Here is an 18,439-nt window from a genome sequence, read left to right on the forward strand (position 1 = left end):
GACTGTACTTCTTCTTCTGTCATCGGTAAACTATTTCAGCCCACTGTGTGTGTAATGATCTATTGCACCCGTGTGGTTCATTAGTTTAGTTTCACTTCTTTTTTTAAACAAATTTATTTTAAATAAAATCAAATTATTTCAATTAAAAAAAATTTGAATTAAATAAAATATGGCTTTACAGCTCAAAATTTTGAAAAAATAAATTTAAATGAGCCAAGCACAAATAAACATTAGAGCGTCTAAAATTCGCCTATGTGTGCACGAATTTTTTAATATACTTTATTTTCACTGAGTGAGCACAAATTTTAACGAGTTCAGCTTGGGCTCGGTGTCAAGTCAAGCCCAACAGAAGATGCTCGCTTTCTCGCTGCCAATAACCTGCACCCCGTCAGAAGCTCGTCGTCCCTCCCTCCGGATCCAAATCCCTCTCCTCCATTGCCGATGAGAAAAAAAACGCCGGAGTAATACGTCGCTAGCTCGAGCATCGAGCTTGCCGACCCGAGGAAACTGAAAACCCTAAATCCCTCCTTCTCCCCGTCATGGCCTCCGGTCAGGACCCCGGAACAACGTTGATGGATCTCATCACCTCAGACCCTTCAGCCGCTCCTTCCAGTTCCTCACTGGCGGCGGCTCCCACCACGCTTGGCAAGCCGGAGAACGCGGATCACCTTGAGCCAGATCCAGAGCGACACCATTTCGGCTGCGAGGGCTTTGAATCCCGTCAAGGCTTTCCCACAAAGGCAGAGGAAGAAGGTTGGTTAGTTCGTTGGTTTCTTTTTGATTATTTGTCGTTGTACAGATGTCAGAATTGTTCCTTATGCCTTGTCATGGATTCCTGGGTAAGTTTCAAGTTAAATTTAGTTAACAGCACGCTGAAGTTTGATTAGAATAGACCACTAGCAATGTTGATGCTATCAGTTACCTCAATTGCTTATCGTAGTTGTCATACTAGCTGATTTGGTAATAAGGTCTGTGGGGATAGCTCTTTTCTAAAAGCAATGGAACCTGGTGGCTTATTTGATTTTGACTATGCAAGTGTAGCGAAGATATAAACTTTCAGTTGTAGTCTTTGGTAAAATGGGAGAACCCATAATGGCTTTAATGGTTCTCTTGCAGCTTCCAGTTTCTTATGCTCAGTTAGCGAGGAGTATTCATGAATTTGCTGCGACGGCAGATCAGGTTTCATTTATTTAATAATGTTTATATTGCACTATTTCCATTATTTAGTTTTACCCAAAGATTAAATGTTAATTTCACGTAATTTTTCTACTCAGAAAAGTTCACAGAGGAAGCTCGTGCATCATGTGTTTCCAAAACTTGCTGTGTACAACTCAGTGGACCCATCTTTAGCGCCATCCCTTCTTATGGTATGGGTTTATTTCCTTCAGTTTCAACTTCGTACATACCATAAGCAATGTAACTCCATAGGAAATATCTTTCATAAACCATTAATTGACATTATACGCCGCGGTGGTTGTGTGCTTGAGGGGCGCTGAGCTCAAGTAAAATAGATAAACTGAATAAGGGAAGGTCAATGATAGAATCTAAGTGCTTTCAACCCTCTGCTTTAACAGAGAATTAGATGGCTTACCTACTTAAAAGTTTTGATATCCAAAATTCAGGATTACTGTTGTTTAATCTTGAAAATAAATATTTTTATCCGTGTACTATACAGACTAAGGAATTTGATTTTAATCGTATGAAGTTATTGCAGTCCTATAACTTAATTGTCCCCTTTTTTCTTGGAATTATGCCATTCCCAATTTATTTCTCTTATTTGATAGATCTTTTTTATGTATTTGCAGCTTCATCAGCAATGTGAGGATAGGAATGTCTTGCGCTATGTTTATTACTATTTGGCTAGAATTTTGGCAGATAATGGCGCACAAGGCTTAAGCGCAGCTGGTGGAATCCCTACTCCAAATTGGGATGCACTTGCTGATATTGATGCTGTTGGAGGTGTCACTAGAGCAGATGTTGAGCCAAGAATTGTGGGGCAGCTTAGTGCTGAGGCCTTAAATCCAGATATTGAATGTATTGTACATCATACTTTTGTTATCAACATAGCTTTAGTTGCAAAGTTTTTTTTTTTATTTTTTTGTTTGAAATTTTGATTGAAGTGATTTTAAACTTAATAGTCATGGAATTTTATTATCAACTTGAGGAAATAAAAAATTGAAATTTGAATGAAGTAGGATAACTGTTGTATAAAATACAATAAAATATTTGAAATAATGAGGAAGCGATGAAGAAATGAATTTTTGAAAATTTGAGAAAGCAAATAAAAATTTTCTGCTTTACAGTAAATATTTGTTTATTAATTTGTTATTGAATATCATGAAGACTCACGCGCTATTTGAATCATACATAATTGAACAGATTCTAGCTTGTAATCTTACTTTGATGCTTTAAATTGTTACACTCTTCCCAAAAAAAATCACTCTACACTGTTGAACGTGAGCATTATGTTTAATGCTGAAAGTGAAAACGGTTATTTCTTTAATGTTGTGGTTTCATATTGGATTCATGATTAAAGTGAACTAAAATATATTTCTATAGAATCTATTGGCATCTCATGGATCAAAGTGTTCTAATTTTAAGTAAGTGAATTGACATCACCATCTTTCTCCTAACTATTTGGTTCAAGCATTATAAATCATCAATCACCTATTCATTACCACCGAGTTATGCACAAATTTTTTTCGCTTGGCTTCATTTTGTATTTTTTTTGGTCAACCTATTTCATTCTTAGTTCTCTTACATTAGTTCTATTACCTATTCTATTGATGCATCTTCTATCCTCTGTTATTTTCTATTATCTTCTGTTCATTGAGTGCCATTTAGTTTGTTCATTAATATACTAATTTCTTACTCTATTCTCGCTCCATCCTTCCTAGATTATTCATACATCCATTTTACATTCTCATTTTTATCATATTTAATTTAGTTATGTATGAGCTTTTTATTGCTTGATACTCAGATCTGTATAGTCTTAGCTAGTACAATTGTATTTACTCTAGTATTCTCTTATTAAATATATTTTTCTATTATAATTCTCCATAAAAAACAACTATAACTCTCAAAATTATCTTATTGGAGTATCTTTCTTTTTCGTAACAGATCTAGATTACTTGAACTTATCACCCTTAGTTATTACTTTATATTTTTGATAGTATAGATTAATAATTTACAATTTAAGTTCACTAAAAGTGTATATCATGCAATTAGTTTGATTAGTAATTATAAAACCTTTTTCTTGTGATTGTTTTCTCAATTGTTTTAACTTTTATTTTTCTTTAAATGCTTTATTGTATTAATTGTTCTATGCAAACAACATACATTTAAGTAATACTATGAATCTATTTTCTAAGTTTCTCCATGGCCAACACAAAAGATAGGCCTTTATGTTGATCATTGATGTAATTCAATGGTGATTGGAAACTCCCCATCCTCTCTGTAACTACCAATGCTGGTCAATTCTCCATCTTAATATTTTCGGTTACTTATCGTACCTTTTGACATCCATTTTTTACTTTCATTAACATCAATTGCTTAAAATTCTTTCGATTTTTATAATTTAGTAAATCATCTTGATGATTCATTAAAGAGTTATCGGTGGGAGTTATTGAAAAAAATGTTCGCTTTGAAAGTAACGCCTTTTATTTCATAGTGTTAGCAGTTTGTAGGATGAAATAGCGGTTGGTTGGTTGCCAAAGTCAGATATAGATATATATCATTAATGTCTTGCATTCTTTGTTCACAAGCTTATGCAGTGAACGGACTTGTACCTTCTGTTGCATACTCTTTACTTGTTAAAATTCTTTTATCGGTGATGTTTTTAATATTTTTTCTTTTATCTAACTATTTTTTGCTATCTTTGGAAGTTCATGCGAGAAGGATTGCTGCTTTGAAAGCTCTCAGTTGTGCTTCATCAAGCAGTTTAGATATACTGGACAAGTTGTATGAAATTGTTTTTGGCATTTTAGAAAAGGTATGCTTCGAACTTATTGATATGGAAATTCATCAAGCTGCTTAAGAGGGTTTTCTTAGGGTTTAAGTTTTATGGTTTGTTGAAAAATGCTTTCATGAGTTTATTTAGTTTCTCTTTGAAATTCTGATTATCGATTGTTTCCCCCATTCCATCTTTTCTCTTTTCCAGAATTTTAGTTTTATTAATGTTGTTTTCATAATTTTTTAGGTTGGAGATGCCAAGCAAAAACGTAAGAAAGGCATCTTTAATAGGCCAGGTGGTGATAAGGAGGTATGACAACATTTTTACTTAAAATTTCTAGAAGCTGGAATTTGGTAAGGCTCTTTCATTTGCAGGCTATTTATTTAAGTGGATTGTTTTTTCTATTTGTGTCATGGTTGTAGTTATAATATGATGGACTAACATCAAGGTTCGGTATTTGTTCGAATATTTATATACAATTAATGCTGCAATTAAGAAAATAACTATGCAATGTAAATTGTCTGGAAGGATTTTACAGAAGTAATGCAACACTATCTAATGTAGAGGAAATGCAAATTTATACTTACAAGATGCAAAATGACTATCGCATTCAAACCTCACTAATTAAGTAGTTCTAGTGAAGAAACATTTAGGTGTGGACATTGATTTACATTTGAAGCTGTGATTACTCAAGAATGGAAAATCAGATGAAGTCCCAAAAGTATTCCAACATATGGGCTGCATGTGTTGATTGGAAATCCAAATATGTGTGAAATATGAATAAATAGCATTATATAGCTCATCCATGGGCTAATAATGGACAGTGGAAAGAGACAGAGAAGATGAAATGTAAAAGGGTGGAAAAGAAGTATTTAATAACGGTGGTTGAAGTGATTTTATAGGTTTCTCTTTGAAAATAATACTTGGGAAGCTTTAGATCTTCATATCTAAGGAAGAAAGTATTTAGTTTTCAGTATTCAAATTTTAATGTTGTTTTTTTATCCTCCCCAATCATATCTAAGGTATTTACTCTAGTTTATGCAAGATCTCTTGCACAATTTTTAGTCATATTATCTCCTATTTTGTTTCACGAAAATTATATCTTCTTGAATTAATGTTGGATCATTATTTACATCTACTTGCTTTGTTGGTGAGTTATCCATTGTCTATTGTACATGGCATTTTGTTTGTTTTTTCTTTTGCACCACTCATCTTCATTGAGTGCCTTCATAGTTTTCTCTCTATCATTATTTTTTTTGCCCTATCCTTTGTTTAGCTCACGTTCATTTTAATATTCTCATTTCTTTTACACTTCACTTGATTGTTAGTGACCTTTTTATTGCTAAAAAATTGGATCCATATAACTTAGCTGGTCTACTTATGGGCATTATATTTATTTTTAAAATCCCCATTATTTTTTCTTCTTACCTCGTAATTCTAAACCGGCGATTATTTTAAACCAGAAACTTATCTATTGTATTGTCATTTGCAGTCTACTTCTTTTATTATTTAGCAAAGGCTTGTAAACCTATCTTTGACAGATATCACTGGATCTTCAAGCATTATTGATGGATATTTATCAATTTAACATTTGCTAAAATTTAAATATCATCTGCTTAATATTGTTTTCTATTAATTTTATATTCGTCATTTAGAGTTCTTTAAGTTGTTTTATTTGATTAAAAAATTTCTCACTTATATGAAGTTATTTAATATTAAATGTGTCAGTAATCATTTTTATGACTAGCCTACACAAAACTATTTAATTATAATGTTTATCTTCGGAGCAGTCTTATGATGATTGGAAACTTATTAGGCCAATCAACAGCAGCTTAATGCTTTCTACAACTTTATATACAACTCCAATATAGCTTTGACATTTACATTTTCTACTTGATAAAATCGAATGAATTCTCATGGCACTTGATAATATACACTTTCAAGACCAATAAAACGCACATGAAGATCCTTTGCTTGGCATAAAGTTCACTATTATTGTTGATCTTTAGCATAAAATCAAACTTTTTACCTAAGATTGATTCGATGTTTGTCAGCTTTCATTCTAATGTTCTCTCCATAATGTCATTGTATGACTTTACATGTGATTCCTTCATAATTATGGTAATTTTAAAATCTCTTTGTTCTTAATTATTGATGCCATAATATTTCTTTTTTAATCATTTTAATCTTTTTAGCCTCTTGTTTTTTTTTTATTTTTTGATAATCATGCTCTTTATGAAGTCCTCTGTTTTTTTTATCTTTAGCATGAAATCACTTCGAATGTTTCTCAACCTTTATTCTAGTACTTCCATTTTGACTTCATTGTATGGCTTAAAGGTTCAGTTCCTTTATTATAATTATTATAGTTTTTTAAAAAATCTTGATTCTAAAATTTTGGTGCTATAATATTTCTTTTCCAGTAACTTAAATCCTTTTATTTTTCCAGAGTTTCTCTTGAAAATCTGAGTAGCTCTCTAAAATTTATTGCTCCTCATCTGAATTTGAAGTCATCTTCTTCCTGGCTAAAGCTTAAATTAACATTTTACATAATTTGTAGATCTGATAATTTGGTTCATTTTCTTTTTGTAGGAATCTCTTCTAGAAAACTGTCTTCTTATAACTTCGCAAAATATTGCTTTCAATTTTTTTATTGATGTTTTCTTCAGTAAACAACAACCAAATGCATTCACTCTCATTGCACTTAACTGGTGAAAGTCTTTTGAGCTGCAATCTATGCATTCACTCTCAATGAACTTAACTGGTGAAAGTCTCTTGATCATCAATCTCTTACTTCTAACTATTGTTTTGTGTTTTTCTCCCTTTTAATTCACCCAAGTACTTGGTCAAATGCTGGTTATGTAAACAATTTATGTTTTTATCTGGGCAACAATTGACTTGTTATCTTAAATTTTGATTGCTATGAGTTAGTTAACAGTTTTTAGCAGTTTGAGTTACGACTGTGGAAAATGTATAATGCCTGTTACCTGATATTATATGGATTAGTAGATGCCCATGGTAATTTAGTTCCTTTGAATAAAAGATCGCCATCTCTGAGGTGGTTGCCTTGTTTGCAAAATACATGTAAGTAAGAATCTCTGAATGCTTCTCCATTTTGAAGCTTTAGAACTGACTGTCAATTTTATTAGAAACATGTAAGGATGGAAAATTTCTTTCATTTTTCTACAGCAGCTACGCTTGAGCAATATCTCAAAAAATTAAACCTGAGTTTGAGCGGCTACCTTAGTGATATGTGCAAAAATGCAGTCTTTTTTTATCCGTTCATCATCTGATTCTATATTTGCAGTCTAATATCCAGAACAATTTGCAATATGCTGCAATTAGCGCCCTGAGAAGGCTTCCTCTCGATCCTGGAAATCCAGCATTCTTGCACAGAGCCATACAAGGGTAGTTGGATCTCTCCTTCCAATTTTTTCGTTAGATGCATGATACCTTCATTGTCCTTGATGTTTTTCATTGTTGTCATGGTTAACTCAGTCTTCTTATTAATTATTCTTCTATCAAAAGCAGTTAAGGGTGGCACTTTCATACACATTGATTATAAAAAAATGGCATAGCCAATGATCTGAATGGGGTCAAACAAACCTTATCATTTGGTAGCAGGGCTAGGATGTCATGCAAGAGGGGAAGAGTTGAGGAAAACAGTAAATTTGATTAAATCTTAAATTTTTATTTTAATTAAAATTATTTTGACTATGAACCTGTATGTCAACCTGAACACCTAAATGTTCTAGCACCTTTTAATAAATACCCACACAATGGTATCCTTTACCTAAAAAGGAAAGAAAACTACTCATCCTTATCCCCACTCTAGCCTGAGCTTTCCTTACTAGAAATGGTAAAAGCGAAAATGCTACTGGATTATTTTGTCACAATATAAAGAAATTGTGGTGACTAGTAATTCATCTCTTGGACCTATAACTACCATCCGAGGGGGTGTATTCTATGGTTGGGGTGAAGTAATTCCTTCTGTTTTATTTGAACAAAATAATTGCATTTGTTTCCCCATTGAAGGTGATTTAGCTAGCAATGCTTCTAAGTATTATGTGGAATATGATTTCTCAAATAATTATTTTTTTAACGGTTGATTTAATTTCTTAAACTTCGTTATTGTCATAAAAGATTTAACACAACTATTTGGGTTTGGCTTTATGAGTTTTCATTTTCATTCGTTTATATTTAATGCTATTTAGATGATAAACATGTTTTTCCAGAAATCATATTGAAATAAGTTATATTTATGTAATTATAGGCTTACTCTATGCTTCATATTTCATGAATTTATCAACTCATCAAACGACACATTTCTACGCTTATTTTATCCCCAGTTCATTCAAATATATTTGTACAAAAGTGTTATCTTCCGTGAATAAAATTTTGAGTCCCTTGATGATGAAGAGCAATGTTTTTAAAAGTGCACTTCGAAGCGATGGTCAAGAGAAATGTTTTTAAAAATGTGTTTCACGAGCAAAACGAAATGAAACACGTGTCAACTGTTTCACTTCACTGAAGAGTGCTTAGAAGCGCTAAAGTTAAGCAGGTTTTTTATAATTTTTAAGTTATTAACTATTTTAGAAAATTATAATAAATTTTTAAAATTTTAATTTGTAGATTCACCTTCAATGTTTGTCTTAAAAATTAAGTATTATACCATATTCTTTTTTATTTTATATCAACTTTTAAGTCATACTTTATTTTTTATAATTGTTAATGAATATATTTATACATGAATAGTTTCATATAATCTATCAGTGCTTTGGTTAATAAAAGCACTGCTTCGCTGTGCGTTTTGCGTTTTGAAGCAAAAAATAATGCCTTGTGCATTTAGTTGCATTTTGTGTCTTGATAACACTGGTCAAGAGATTTCTACCACTATAGGTGAATGATGGAAGAGATTTGTTTGTTCAAAACTATCTAGACTTAATATATTTAGATCAATCTTATAAGAACACCAAGTGCAATGCGATGCCCAAGACTTTATTTTTGCTTCAAAGCATAGAACAAAACAACACTTTTATTAACCAAAATGCTATTAGATTATACAAGACTATTAATGTATAAATACTTTTATTAATAGTTATGAAATATTAAGTATGACATAAAAGTTGATATAAAATTAAAAAAAATGTTGTACGATACGTAACTTGAATTCATATATTTATGGTTAATTTATAAATTAAAAATTTGAACAATTTGATATGAATCTTCTGCAGAAATTAGGGAAAACACATTTTATTGTAAGAATATCAAACATTAAACTTTAATATAAAGATAAGCACATACAATTCCAGAGGTAGGTGTTCTCCCTACGGTTTGAGAGATAGGAAATCTCTTCCAAACCCTAACCTAAGAATCACAACAACAATCTTATACATAACTCTAACCCTAAAAATATTAACCCTATTTATACCAAATAATAATAAATGTCAAATGACAAAATTTCCGTTAGGCTAATAATGGCTAAACTGTCATTAGGTGCCGTCATAATATTACTCCCTTCCCAAAAAGACATTCTTCTCAAGGTGAGAAAATTGCTGCTGGATCAAGTCGTATGGTTACCACTGTCCATCACCTTTCGACGATCCTTTTCAATTAATCATAAATTTATATGACCCACATGAATTCGAAATATCTTGTGCACATTTTTTGGCCACATCTAAATCTGATGGTGTTTGGACTTCCAATCAATCAGCTCTTCCTGTAGTTCATCGATCACCAGAATCTCTGTCAACTCTGTATCATATGTTTCTTTCATTTTTGTCAACTTCAATCCTGCTTGCTTCCATTTGTTCAAGCTGTCCTAATGTCCCACTATTCCTTCGAAGTGCGACACTCGATCGTGCTTCTCATTCTTTCGCCCGATCCCGCAACTCCAGACCTACCTGAGACAATGATGTTGCCTTAATTTTGTACGAATTCTTCTGATTGCTGCTGCTCGCTTTAGTTTCAGATGTTGTTGCTCGGTCTCGCTGTAGGTGGTCCAAGTTTTATGTGGGACTCTACAATCTTCTTTATCATTTCTTCTAGAACTGTCAGTCTCCTCTCGAACCACCCCTCCATAATGAGAAATGCTTGTCCATTTCAACTCTTCCTTTAATTTCTCCTAATAGACATTCATTTTCTTAGCCGACCTTAGTTCCAGGAAAAATTTCGATCACTAAGTCAAAATTTCTATACTCTAAAATTCCGTTGTCGCTTCCTAGCTAGCTCTTATTGTGACTGTACCGCAAGTCGGTGATCCCGGATCACTTCAATTCTGTCGCCACTTCCCAGATGGCTCCAATCGCGACTGTATCGTGATATTAGGTCACTGTAAGTCATGATCCCATTGTTTGCGCTCAGATCAGTCATTCGATGTTGCTCCGTACGCCACAATCCCTTTTCCCCGTCAGTTGCAGTTGTATTGCCAGTCGACGACACTTCTCTCTGTATGTTGTGATTTCGATGTTGCTTCCCCTCTAATTTGAATTAGGACTATCATGCGAGGATTATTGTTGGGCTGTATTGCAATTCTTCTGTCATGTATGCCTTGATTCTGAAGTTGCTTCCTTCGACTGCTTCGGCACTGGACGTTGCAATTCGGTTGGGACGACGAAGGCTTCAAAGCCATCTAGCTCTTATCACAACTGTATCACAATCCCTTATAGGATTCCATCGTTGCTCACACCGAACGCTTGAGTATGAAGATCTCATTGACTTTGATTAGGGCAGAGTGAGTTCAAGCCATCCATGTTTACAAGCATCATTTTTCACAGAAATTAGGACAAACACATATTTTATTGCAAGAACATCAAACATTCAATACAAATATAAGGATAAGCACCTACGATTCGAGTGGTAGGTAATCTCTTGCAATTCTTACAATTCGAGAGGTAGGAAATCTCTCCCAAACTCTAAACCTATGACTCTCAACAACAATCTCATACATAACCCTATTTCTAAACATGTTAGCTATATTTAAACTAAACAATAATAAATAACAAATAATGAAATTGCCCTTTAGCTCTGTTATAACAAATTTCTAATATGCTGAATAATTAAAAACGAAAAAATCACAAAATAAATCCTACAACTTAACTTCTATGCTTGGAGTGACGTGGGCGTCATAGGCTTCAGTTCGCTTTGGCTTCAAAGAGTACTTTTAAATTTTACTTTAGATTTATTATTATGGCATTCTTAGTTAATTTTGATTACCTTTTCCCTCACTTATTATAATTGCTATGATGCTCAATTAATCATCCTTGTTTTTGCTTGAGTTTCAATGCCACAAGCGTTCTACTGAATGGTATTTCTCCATGTTTTCAAAAGTTGGTTACTTTGGGTTTTAATTGTTTTCAGCATGAAATGCCTCATATGAATGAGTTTGTTTTCTCTTGTCGAGGGTGTTCATCTTTTCTCTTTGGTGTAGTTTGGTATGCAGAATGCAATTTTAATGTTTCTGTAGAAACCAATAACTGATCAATATTGTATATATTTCCATGCTGCTAGAGCTATTGAATTAGTTTAAATCTGCATTTATGATTACGTGTAGGTGCCTCCTTTTGCATCAGTGAATTATCTATACATTGACAATAGTAGGGTAGTGAGTATGATGTATTCAGGCAATTTAGTATGTATAGATCTTTTAATTTACCGTTCTATGAAATGCAACGATTCTTCCTTTATTAATTTTACTTTGCTATTATTGTAGGGTTTCATTCACTGATCCAGTTGCAGTGAGGCATTCTTTGGCTATCATCTCTGATATAGCTATGAGAGATCCTTATTCTGTAGCTATGGCTTTGGGTCAGTTTATTTTTTATGTGATTACATTATTTGTCGCAATATTACTTAAACATCAGTTCATCTCTCCTAAGTTTATTCTTGCATTGGGCATGGATGTTGATAAACGAGCAGCATGAAAAATCCTCATTACCCATCTGACTTTTACCTGAATCAGTAAATTTATGACAGATGATTTGTTATATATTTCATTCATATGCTAACATGATTCATATTTCCATGTTATTTTGCAGGAAAGCTTGCACAATCAGGAGGTATATTTCTTTTACTTTTTCGGATTGTCATTCTTATCATGTAACACGCATCATTGATACTTACGCTTTTTCTCTGAAATTTGTGTAACTGCAATCCTTTATCCCTTTTCTGTGCTTCTGATTGCTGTATATTTGATAGTATTTCTATATTAAAGTATAAATTGGTTGGTGTGGAATTATGCTCCTTATTATTTACTTTAATTCTATTTAGTACTTGCTATATTTAGTCATAGTATAAAAAGGGTAATTCCTTAATTATAGGTATTTATGTTTATTCCGTAATTATAGGAATTACTTAATTGTAGGAAGATTTCTTTCCTCTTTCTATTTTTTTGTACTCGCCTATTTATAGGTGAATTATCTATGTATTCAAGTGAGAAAAATGATTGATTATTCAAAATTCACATGGTATCACATGGTATCAGAGCCATCAAAGGGGGAAGCCTCTCTCGCTCGGCTTGATCACGACCCTTCTCTCCTGCGACCGTCATCGTCCGATCGTGCCTCTCTCCGATTGTTCGCGTCCGATCGTCATAGCGCCGCATCCAAGCGCCTCTCTCCGATCGTCCGCGTCCGCATTCGAGCGTTGTACTTCGTCCAAGCGCCGCTCCTCTTCCAATCGTCCGCGTCCCGATCGACCGCATCCGAGCGCACGCAGCCCTAGTGCGCACTGATCCCACGATTGTCCGCACCTGAGCGCCGACTCTTCTTCCGCGATGGAGCACAACCCGTTCCAACCGTGCTCCTCGTTGGCGCAACCTCATCTCTGGTCATTCTGCTGGCCACCTCTCCTCTCCAATGACTAAGGACGGCCATGCCTTGCAACTCTTCCTCACTAGTGATGTCACGTCTAGCCACCCCTCCGCGACTGGGTCTCCATTGCCCAACAATTCAGACAATAATTCTGTCCTCATCACCAGCCACAAACTCACCGGCCAGAATTCACTCCAATAGTCGCAGTCAGTCATGATGTTTGTATGCGGCAAAGACAAAGATGACTACCTCACTGGTGATGCTCCAGCTCCGATGACGACAGATCCGTCATACAAGACTTGGAAATCCGAGAATAATATGGTTATGGCCTGGCTTGTTAACTCGATGACACTTGATATTGGCGAAAATTTTCTTCTCTATGACACGACTAAGTAAATCTGGGATGCTGCCCGTGAGACCTATTCTAGCGCGGACAATTCAAACGAACTATTTGCTGTTGAGACCATTCTTCATAACTTTCGTCAAGGTGATCTTTCCGTCACCCAATACTTCAATACTCTTAATCGGTGTTGGCAGCAACTAGATCTATTCGAGGTGCACCTTTGGAAGTGTCCTGAAGACTGTCATATTTTGCCAAATCATAGAACAGAAACGCACCTTCAAATTTCTCCTCGGCCTCAAATCTGAGTTTGACCGGATTCGCTCACGGATTTTGAATTTGAAACCTCGTCCAACAATTTGTGAAGTTTTCTCCGATATACGCCGCGAAAAGAGTCGTCAAAAGGTCGTATTAGGTGTTTCATTGTCCACTATAGCCCTCGACGGGTCTGCACTTGTTGCTCATATCCTATCCACAGACAACTGCCAACGCCAGGGCCGCCCTTAGTGTGACCACTGTCGCCGTTCTGGCCATACTCGGGGTACGTGTTGGCGGATTCATGGCAAACCCGCCAATGGGAAACCCAAACGGGATCATCGGGCAGCTGCCACCATCACCACCGAAGCCTCACCAGGAACGAGCCCATTCAGCGCAGAACATATTCATGCCCTCCAGGAAGATGCTCGGTCAACTGTCACTAGTCCAGCCTACTAGTGTGGCATCGGGTGCCATCGGCCTTGTTACCTATCAAGGTACTTCCCCATCCGCTTTCGTCTTGGATTCAACCTCTTTTCGCCCCTGGATTGTTGACTCAGATGTCTCCGATCATATGACCGAGGATATCTTATTAATAGATTACCGGCCGTGTAATCCTACCCTCACTGTTCGGATTGCTGATGGATCAGCCTCCAAAGTTGCTGGTCTTGGTTCGTCTGCATCGCTCCAGATTTATTCCTCACTTCTGTGCTTCATGTTCCTACTTTGGATTGTAATTTGATCTCTATTAGTAAGCTCACTCATGATTGTCATTGTGTTGCTAAATTTTTTCCATATGTTTGTGAATTTCAGGATTTGAAGTTGGGGAGGATGATTGACAATGCTGAGTTGCGCAGTGGTCTCTATCTTCTCAACAAACCCTCTGTCAGTCTAGTCTCACCCACCGGTTGTATTCCAGTATCAAGTCTGTCTTGCTTAAATTCGCTTAGTACATCTGTATTTCATTCGAGCGTTAATAATGATAGTGAAATCATGTTACTTCATTATTGTTTAGGTCATCCCAATTTTATGTACCTTGGGAAACTATTTTCTCATTTATTCATTAATAAAAGTCCTACCTCTTTTAATTGCGAATTTTGTCAACTTGCCAAACACACTCGTACTTCATTTCCTCGTTTATCATATAGACCCACTCGTCCCTTTTCTCTGATCCATAGTGACGTCTAGGGTCCTTCTCGTGAAAAAAATATTTCTGGGGCCCAATGGTTCGTGTCCTTTATTGATGATCACACACGGGTGACATGGATCTATCTTATGCGTGACAAATCTGAGGTAGGACCAATATTTTGTGCATTCTATCAAATGATACTCACTCAATTTGACACAAAAATCCAGGCTCTTAAAATAGATAATGCACGAGATTTTTTCAACACCTCATTAGGAATTTTTCTTATTCAACATGACATCCTTCACCTTAGCACATGTGTTGATACTCCCACAAAATGGGTTTGCCAAGCAGAAAAATCGTCACTTGTTGGAGATAGCCCGCTGTCTCATGTTTACCACATCAGTCCCTAAATGTTATTAGGGCGAGACAACATTGAGCGCTGCCTACCTCATAAATCGGATGCCCTATCGTATTCTGGGTTTTCGTAGTCCAATGGATGTCCTCCTTCGCTCCTTTCCAAATACCTGTACACTCTCTTCAGTTGTCCCTACCAAATTATTTGGTTGCTTCGTCTTTGTTCATATTCACAAACAACACCGCTGTAAATTAGACCCCAAATCTGCCAAATGCATATTCATAGGGTATTCGACCAACAAGAAATGCTACAAGAGTTATTGTCCTTCAACTAAAAAGGTCTATAATTCTATGTATGTCACCTTTTTTGAGCATCAATTATACTACCAAGGGTCTGTCATTCAGGGGGAAAGTAGTCGTAGTGAACAACAACCCTGTGTTCCTTTACCAACTGACACGGGTCCCTCACCGACTGTCAAACTTCCTCCATCTCCTATTCAACCTCCTCAGTCTACACAACCCACTCCTCAGGAACTTCGGGTCTATACAAGACGAAACAAAACTGCTGAAAGGTTAGAGAACCTAACACCGCTTCCAGCTGCTGTCCAAGAATCTAATCCGGCTCCAAAATCCTCTGAAACTCACTCAGGTATGGAATCTATAGACACTAGTGATTATGAGCTTACCCCGCCTGTGAAAGATGATTCTGATGTTCCTTGCACTCAACATCCTATTGCCCGATTTGTTTCATATGAGAGGTTATCTCCTCCCTATCATGCATTTGTTACTGCTATTGACAACATAAATGTTCCGAATTCTATTTAGGAAGCTCTCTCACACCCGGAATGGAGAAAAACTATGAAGGAAGAAGTTGCTGCACTAGAAAAGAGTGGGACGTGGATTGTGTCTGATTTGCCAAAGGATACGAGACCAGTAGGATGCAGGTGGTTATTTACAATCAAATGTAAGACAGACGGAAGCATATATCAGTTAAAAGCCCGACTGGTTGCAAAAGGTTATACTCAGTCATACGGAATTGACTACCAAGAGACATTCGCCCCAATAGCCAAATTGAACTCCATTAGAATCCTACTCTCCATTGCAGCAAACCGAGACTGGCCCCTTATGCAACTTGATGTCAAAAATACATTCCTTAATGGAGATCTTGAAGAGGATGTATACATGGATTTACCTCCTGGTCTTGAAGGGTCCTTCCCTAGTGGCAAAGTATGCAAGCTCCAAAAATCTCTGTATGGTCTCAAACAATCTCCCCGTGCTTGGTTTGCTCGATTCACCAATTCCGTAATCAAGTACGGTTATACTCAAAGCCAGGCTGATCATACAATGTTCACAAAAAGATCCGAGAAGAAGATTGTTGTACTTATTGTGTATGTGGATGACATCATTCTTACCGGTGATCACACTGAAGAATTGACAAAGCTGAAGAAGTTCCTAGCCCATGAATTCGAAATCAAGGACCTCGGAGACTTGAAGTTCTTCTTGGGAATGGAAGTTGCAAGATCCAAAATGGGGATAGCCATAACTCAAAGGAAGTACACATTAGACCTATTGAAAGAAACTGGTATGCTTGGATGCAAACCAATAGATACTCCAATAGACTCGTATAAAAAGATTGGAATGGAGAATGATAGTTTACCTGTCGACAAAAGACGATATCAACGGCTTGTTGGGAGACTTATTTACTTATTCCACACCAGACCAGACATAAGCTTTTCAGTAAGTATAGTAAGTCAATTCATGAACTATCCTACTGAGGAACATATGGAAGCTGTCAACTGTATCTTAAGATACTTAAAGATGACACCTGAGAAAGGATTATTATTCAAAATGAATGATAGTCAAAAGGTAGAGGTCTTTACTGATGCTGACTGGGCAGGAGATATATCCACCCGACGATCAACCTCTGGGTATTGCTCTTATGTATGCGGCAATCTAGTGACATGGAGAAGCAAGAAACAATCGATGGTATCTCAGAGTAGTGCAGAAGCAGAATACAGAGCACTGACGCTTGGCATCTGTGAAGAAATGTAGATCAAAAGATTTCTCAAGGAGTTTAGAATTATGGGAGAAAATTCTATCAAGATGTTATGTGACAATCAAGCAGCAATCAGTATCGCAAGGAATTCTGTTCATCATGACCGGACGAAACACATTGAGATTGATCGGAATTTCATTTCAGAGAAGGTGGACAATGGAATCATTGAATTGGTCTATACTCCTTCTAGAGGCCAAACCGCAGACATTCTCACCAAGGCTCTTCGTAAGTCAAATTTTGATGAGCTAACCAACAAGTTGGGCATGTACAATCTGTACATCCCACCTTGAGGGGGAGTGTGGAATTACGCTTCTTATTATTTACTTTAATTCTATTTAGTACTTGCTATATTTAGTCATAGTATAAAAAGGGCAATTCCTTAATTATAGGTATTTATGTCTATTCCTTAATTATAGGAATTACTTAATTGTAGGAAGATTTCTTTCCTCTTTCTATTTTCTTGTACTCGCCTATTTATAGGTGAATTATCTATGTATTCAAGTGAGAAAAAAGATTATTCAAAATTCACAGTTGGTTTTATGATTCCGCCTCAGCTTTTGGATTATTTGAAGGAGAGTTTAACCTAATTCTTTTTATTATTATTATTTTTTTGCTTTTTGTCTTTTATAGGTTTATTGTTTCTTAACTCTTTGTCACGCAGAAGACTACTGGTAGTCGGAGAGAAATGTTTATGCTATTGCTCTGTTACTGAGAGTTGCTTCCCCAATTATACCTATCTTCCTTAGAAAAGGAACTGAATCTTAAATATGCACCTTCAAAATTTTTATATAGAGAATTTACAAGCACATGATCTTAGACTTCTCATCCCTAGGAATAGGGCTGCGTTATTGTCATCAGAACATTCATTTTGCAGGTTCATCCCGGCATTCTTTTTACAAGGAATGCTGTCCTCATTTATGCTTCTTTGTAACTTTCCAAGTTTCACTGTTTCTGGTAAATTGTAACTTAGTTTAGGTGATAGCCCATGCCAATTTACATTACCAGTAAATTCCTCTTGCTGTCCATAACCTGTCATTTTTCATTGTCTGAAGTTCAATCACTTTTGAGGTTCAGTTAGAAAGTTTTCATTTGTTTTTCCACATCTCTTAGTAGGCTTGTCACCTTCTCCTTTGGATTTTCTTTGCCCTATGCCGTGCAGGCTCTGGTACTAGATAAAGGTGCATCCAACATAATGTTTGTTAAGTTTTCAATATTATCATATTTGGTTCAACAAATGTTACACATGATATGAAGGGTTGCAGGGGATCTATTATGCCTTGATATCTTCCCTCATCTAGTTTTGAATGAGAAACAACCTACGAAGTATTGGAATGCCAGTGATTCTTTTGGGACTTGGCAAAGGGTGTACGGGATCTTAGTTTGCATGTGCAGGATTACATAGTTCTCAACTTGCACACAAGGTTCTTGGATCTTGGGTTAATTCTTGGTTTTCATGTGATATCTATCTTGCTTGCTGTTTTTTTTATTGACAGTATGCATGTGTCGTGATTGATCAGATCTATTAATTTATCCTGCATATAGTTAG

At 35.8% G+C, this 18,439-nt stretch overlaps 1 protein-coding gene across 1 annotated transcript in view; it reads left to right on the plus strand.

Annotated features, from left to right (window-relative positions):
• Positions 1–309: 309 nt before the first annotated feature.
• The window catches only part of LOC110032593, a 65,210-nt gene continuing 47,080 nt past the window's right edge, over positions 310–18,439 (plus strand). The window contains 10 exon segments of the mRNA XM_020736265.1: positions 310–658; positions 660–753; positions 1,117–1,179; positions 1,275–1,367; positions 1,806–2,034; positions 3,885–3,991; positions 4,199–4,261; positions 7,257–7,357; positions 11,661–11,755; positions 11,986–12,006. Coding sequence (XP_020591924.1) covers positions 540–658; positions 660–753; positions 1,117–1,179; positions 1,275–1,367; positions 1,806–2,034; positions 3,885–3,991; positions 4,199–4,261; positions 7,257–7,357; positions 11,661–11,755; positions 11,986–12,006 — 985 coding nt within the window. The 5' untranslated portion in view covers positions 310–539.

Source organism: Phalaenopsis equestris, unplaced genomic scaffold (genome assembly GCF_001263595.1).
Source record: "Phalaenopsis equestris unplaced genomic scaffold, ASM126359v1 Scaffold000978, whole genome shotgun sequence".
NCBI classification, from domain to species: domain Eukaryota; kingdom Viridiplantae; phylum Streptophyta; class Magnoliopsida; order Asparagales; family Orchidaceae; genus Phalaenopsis; species Phalaenopsis equestris.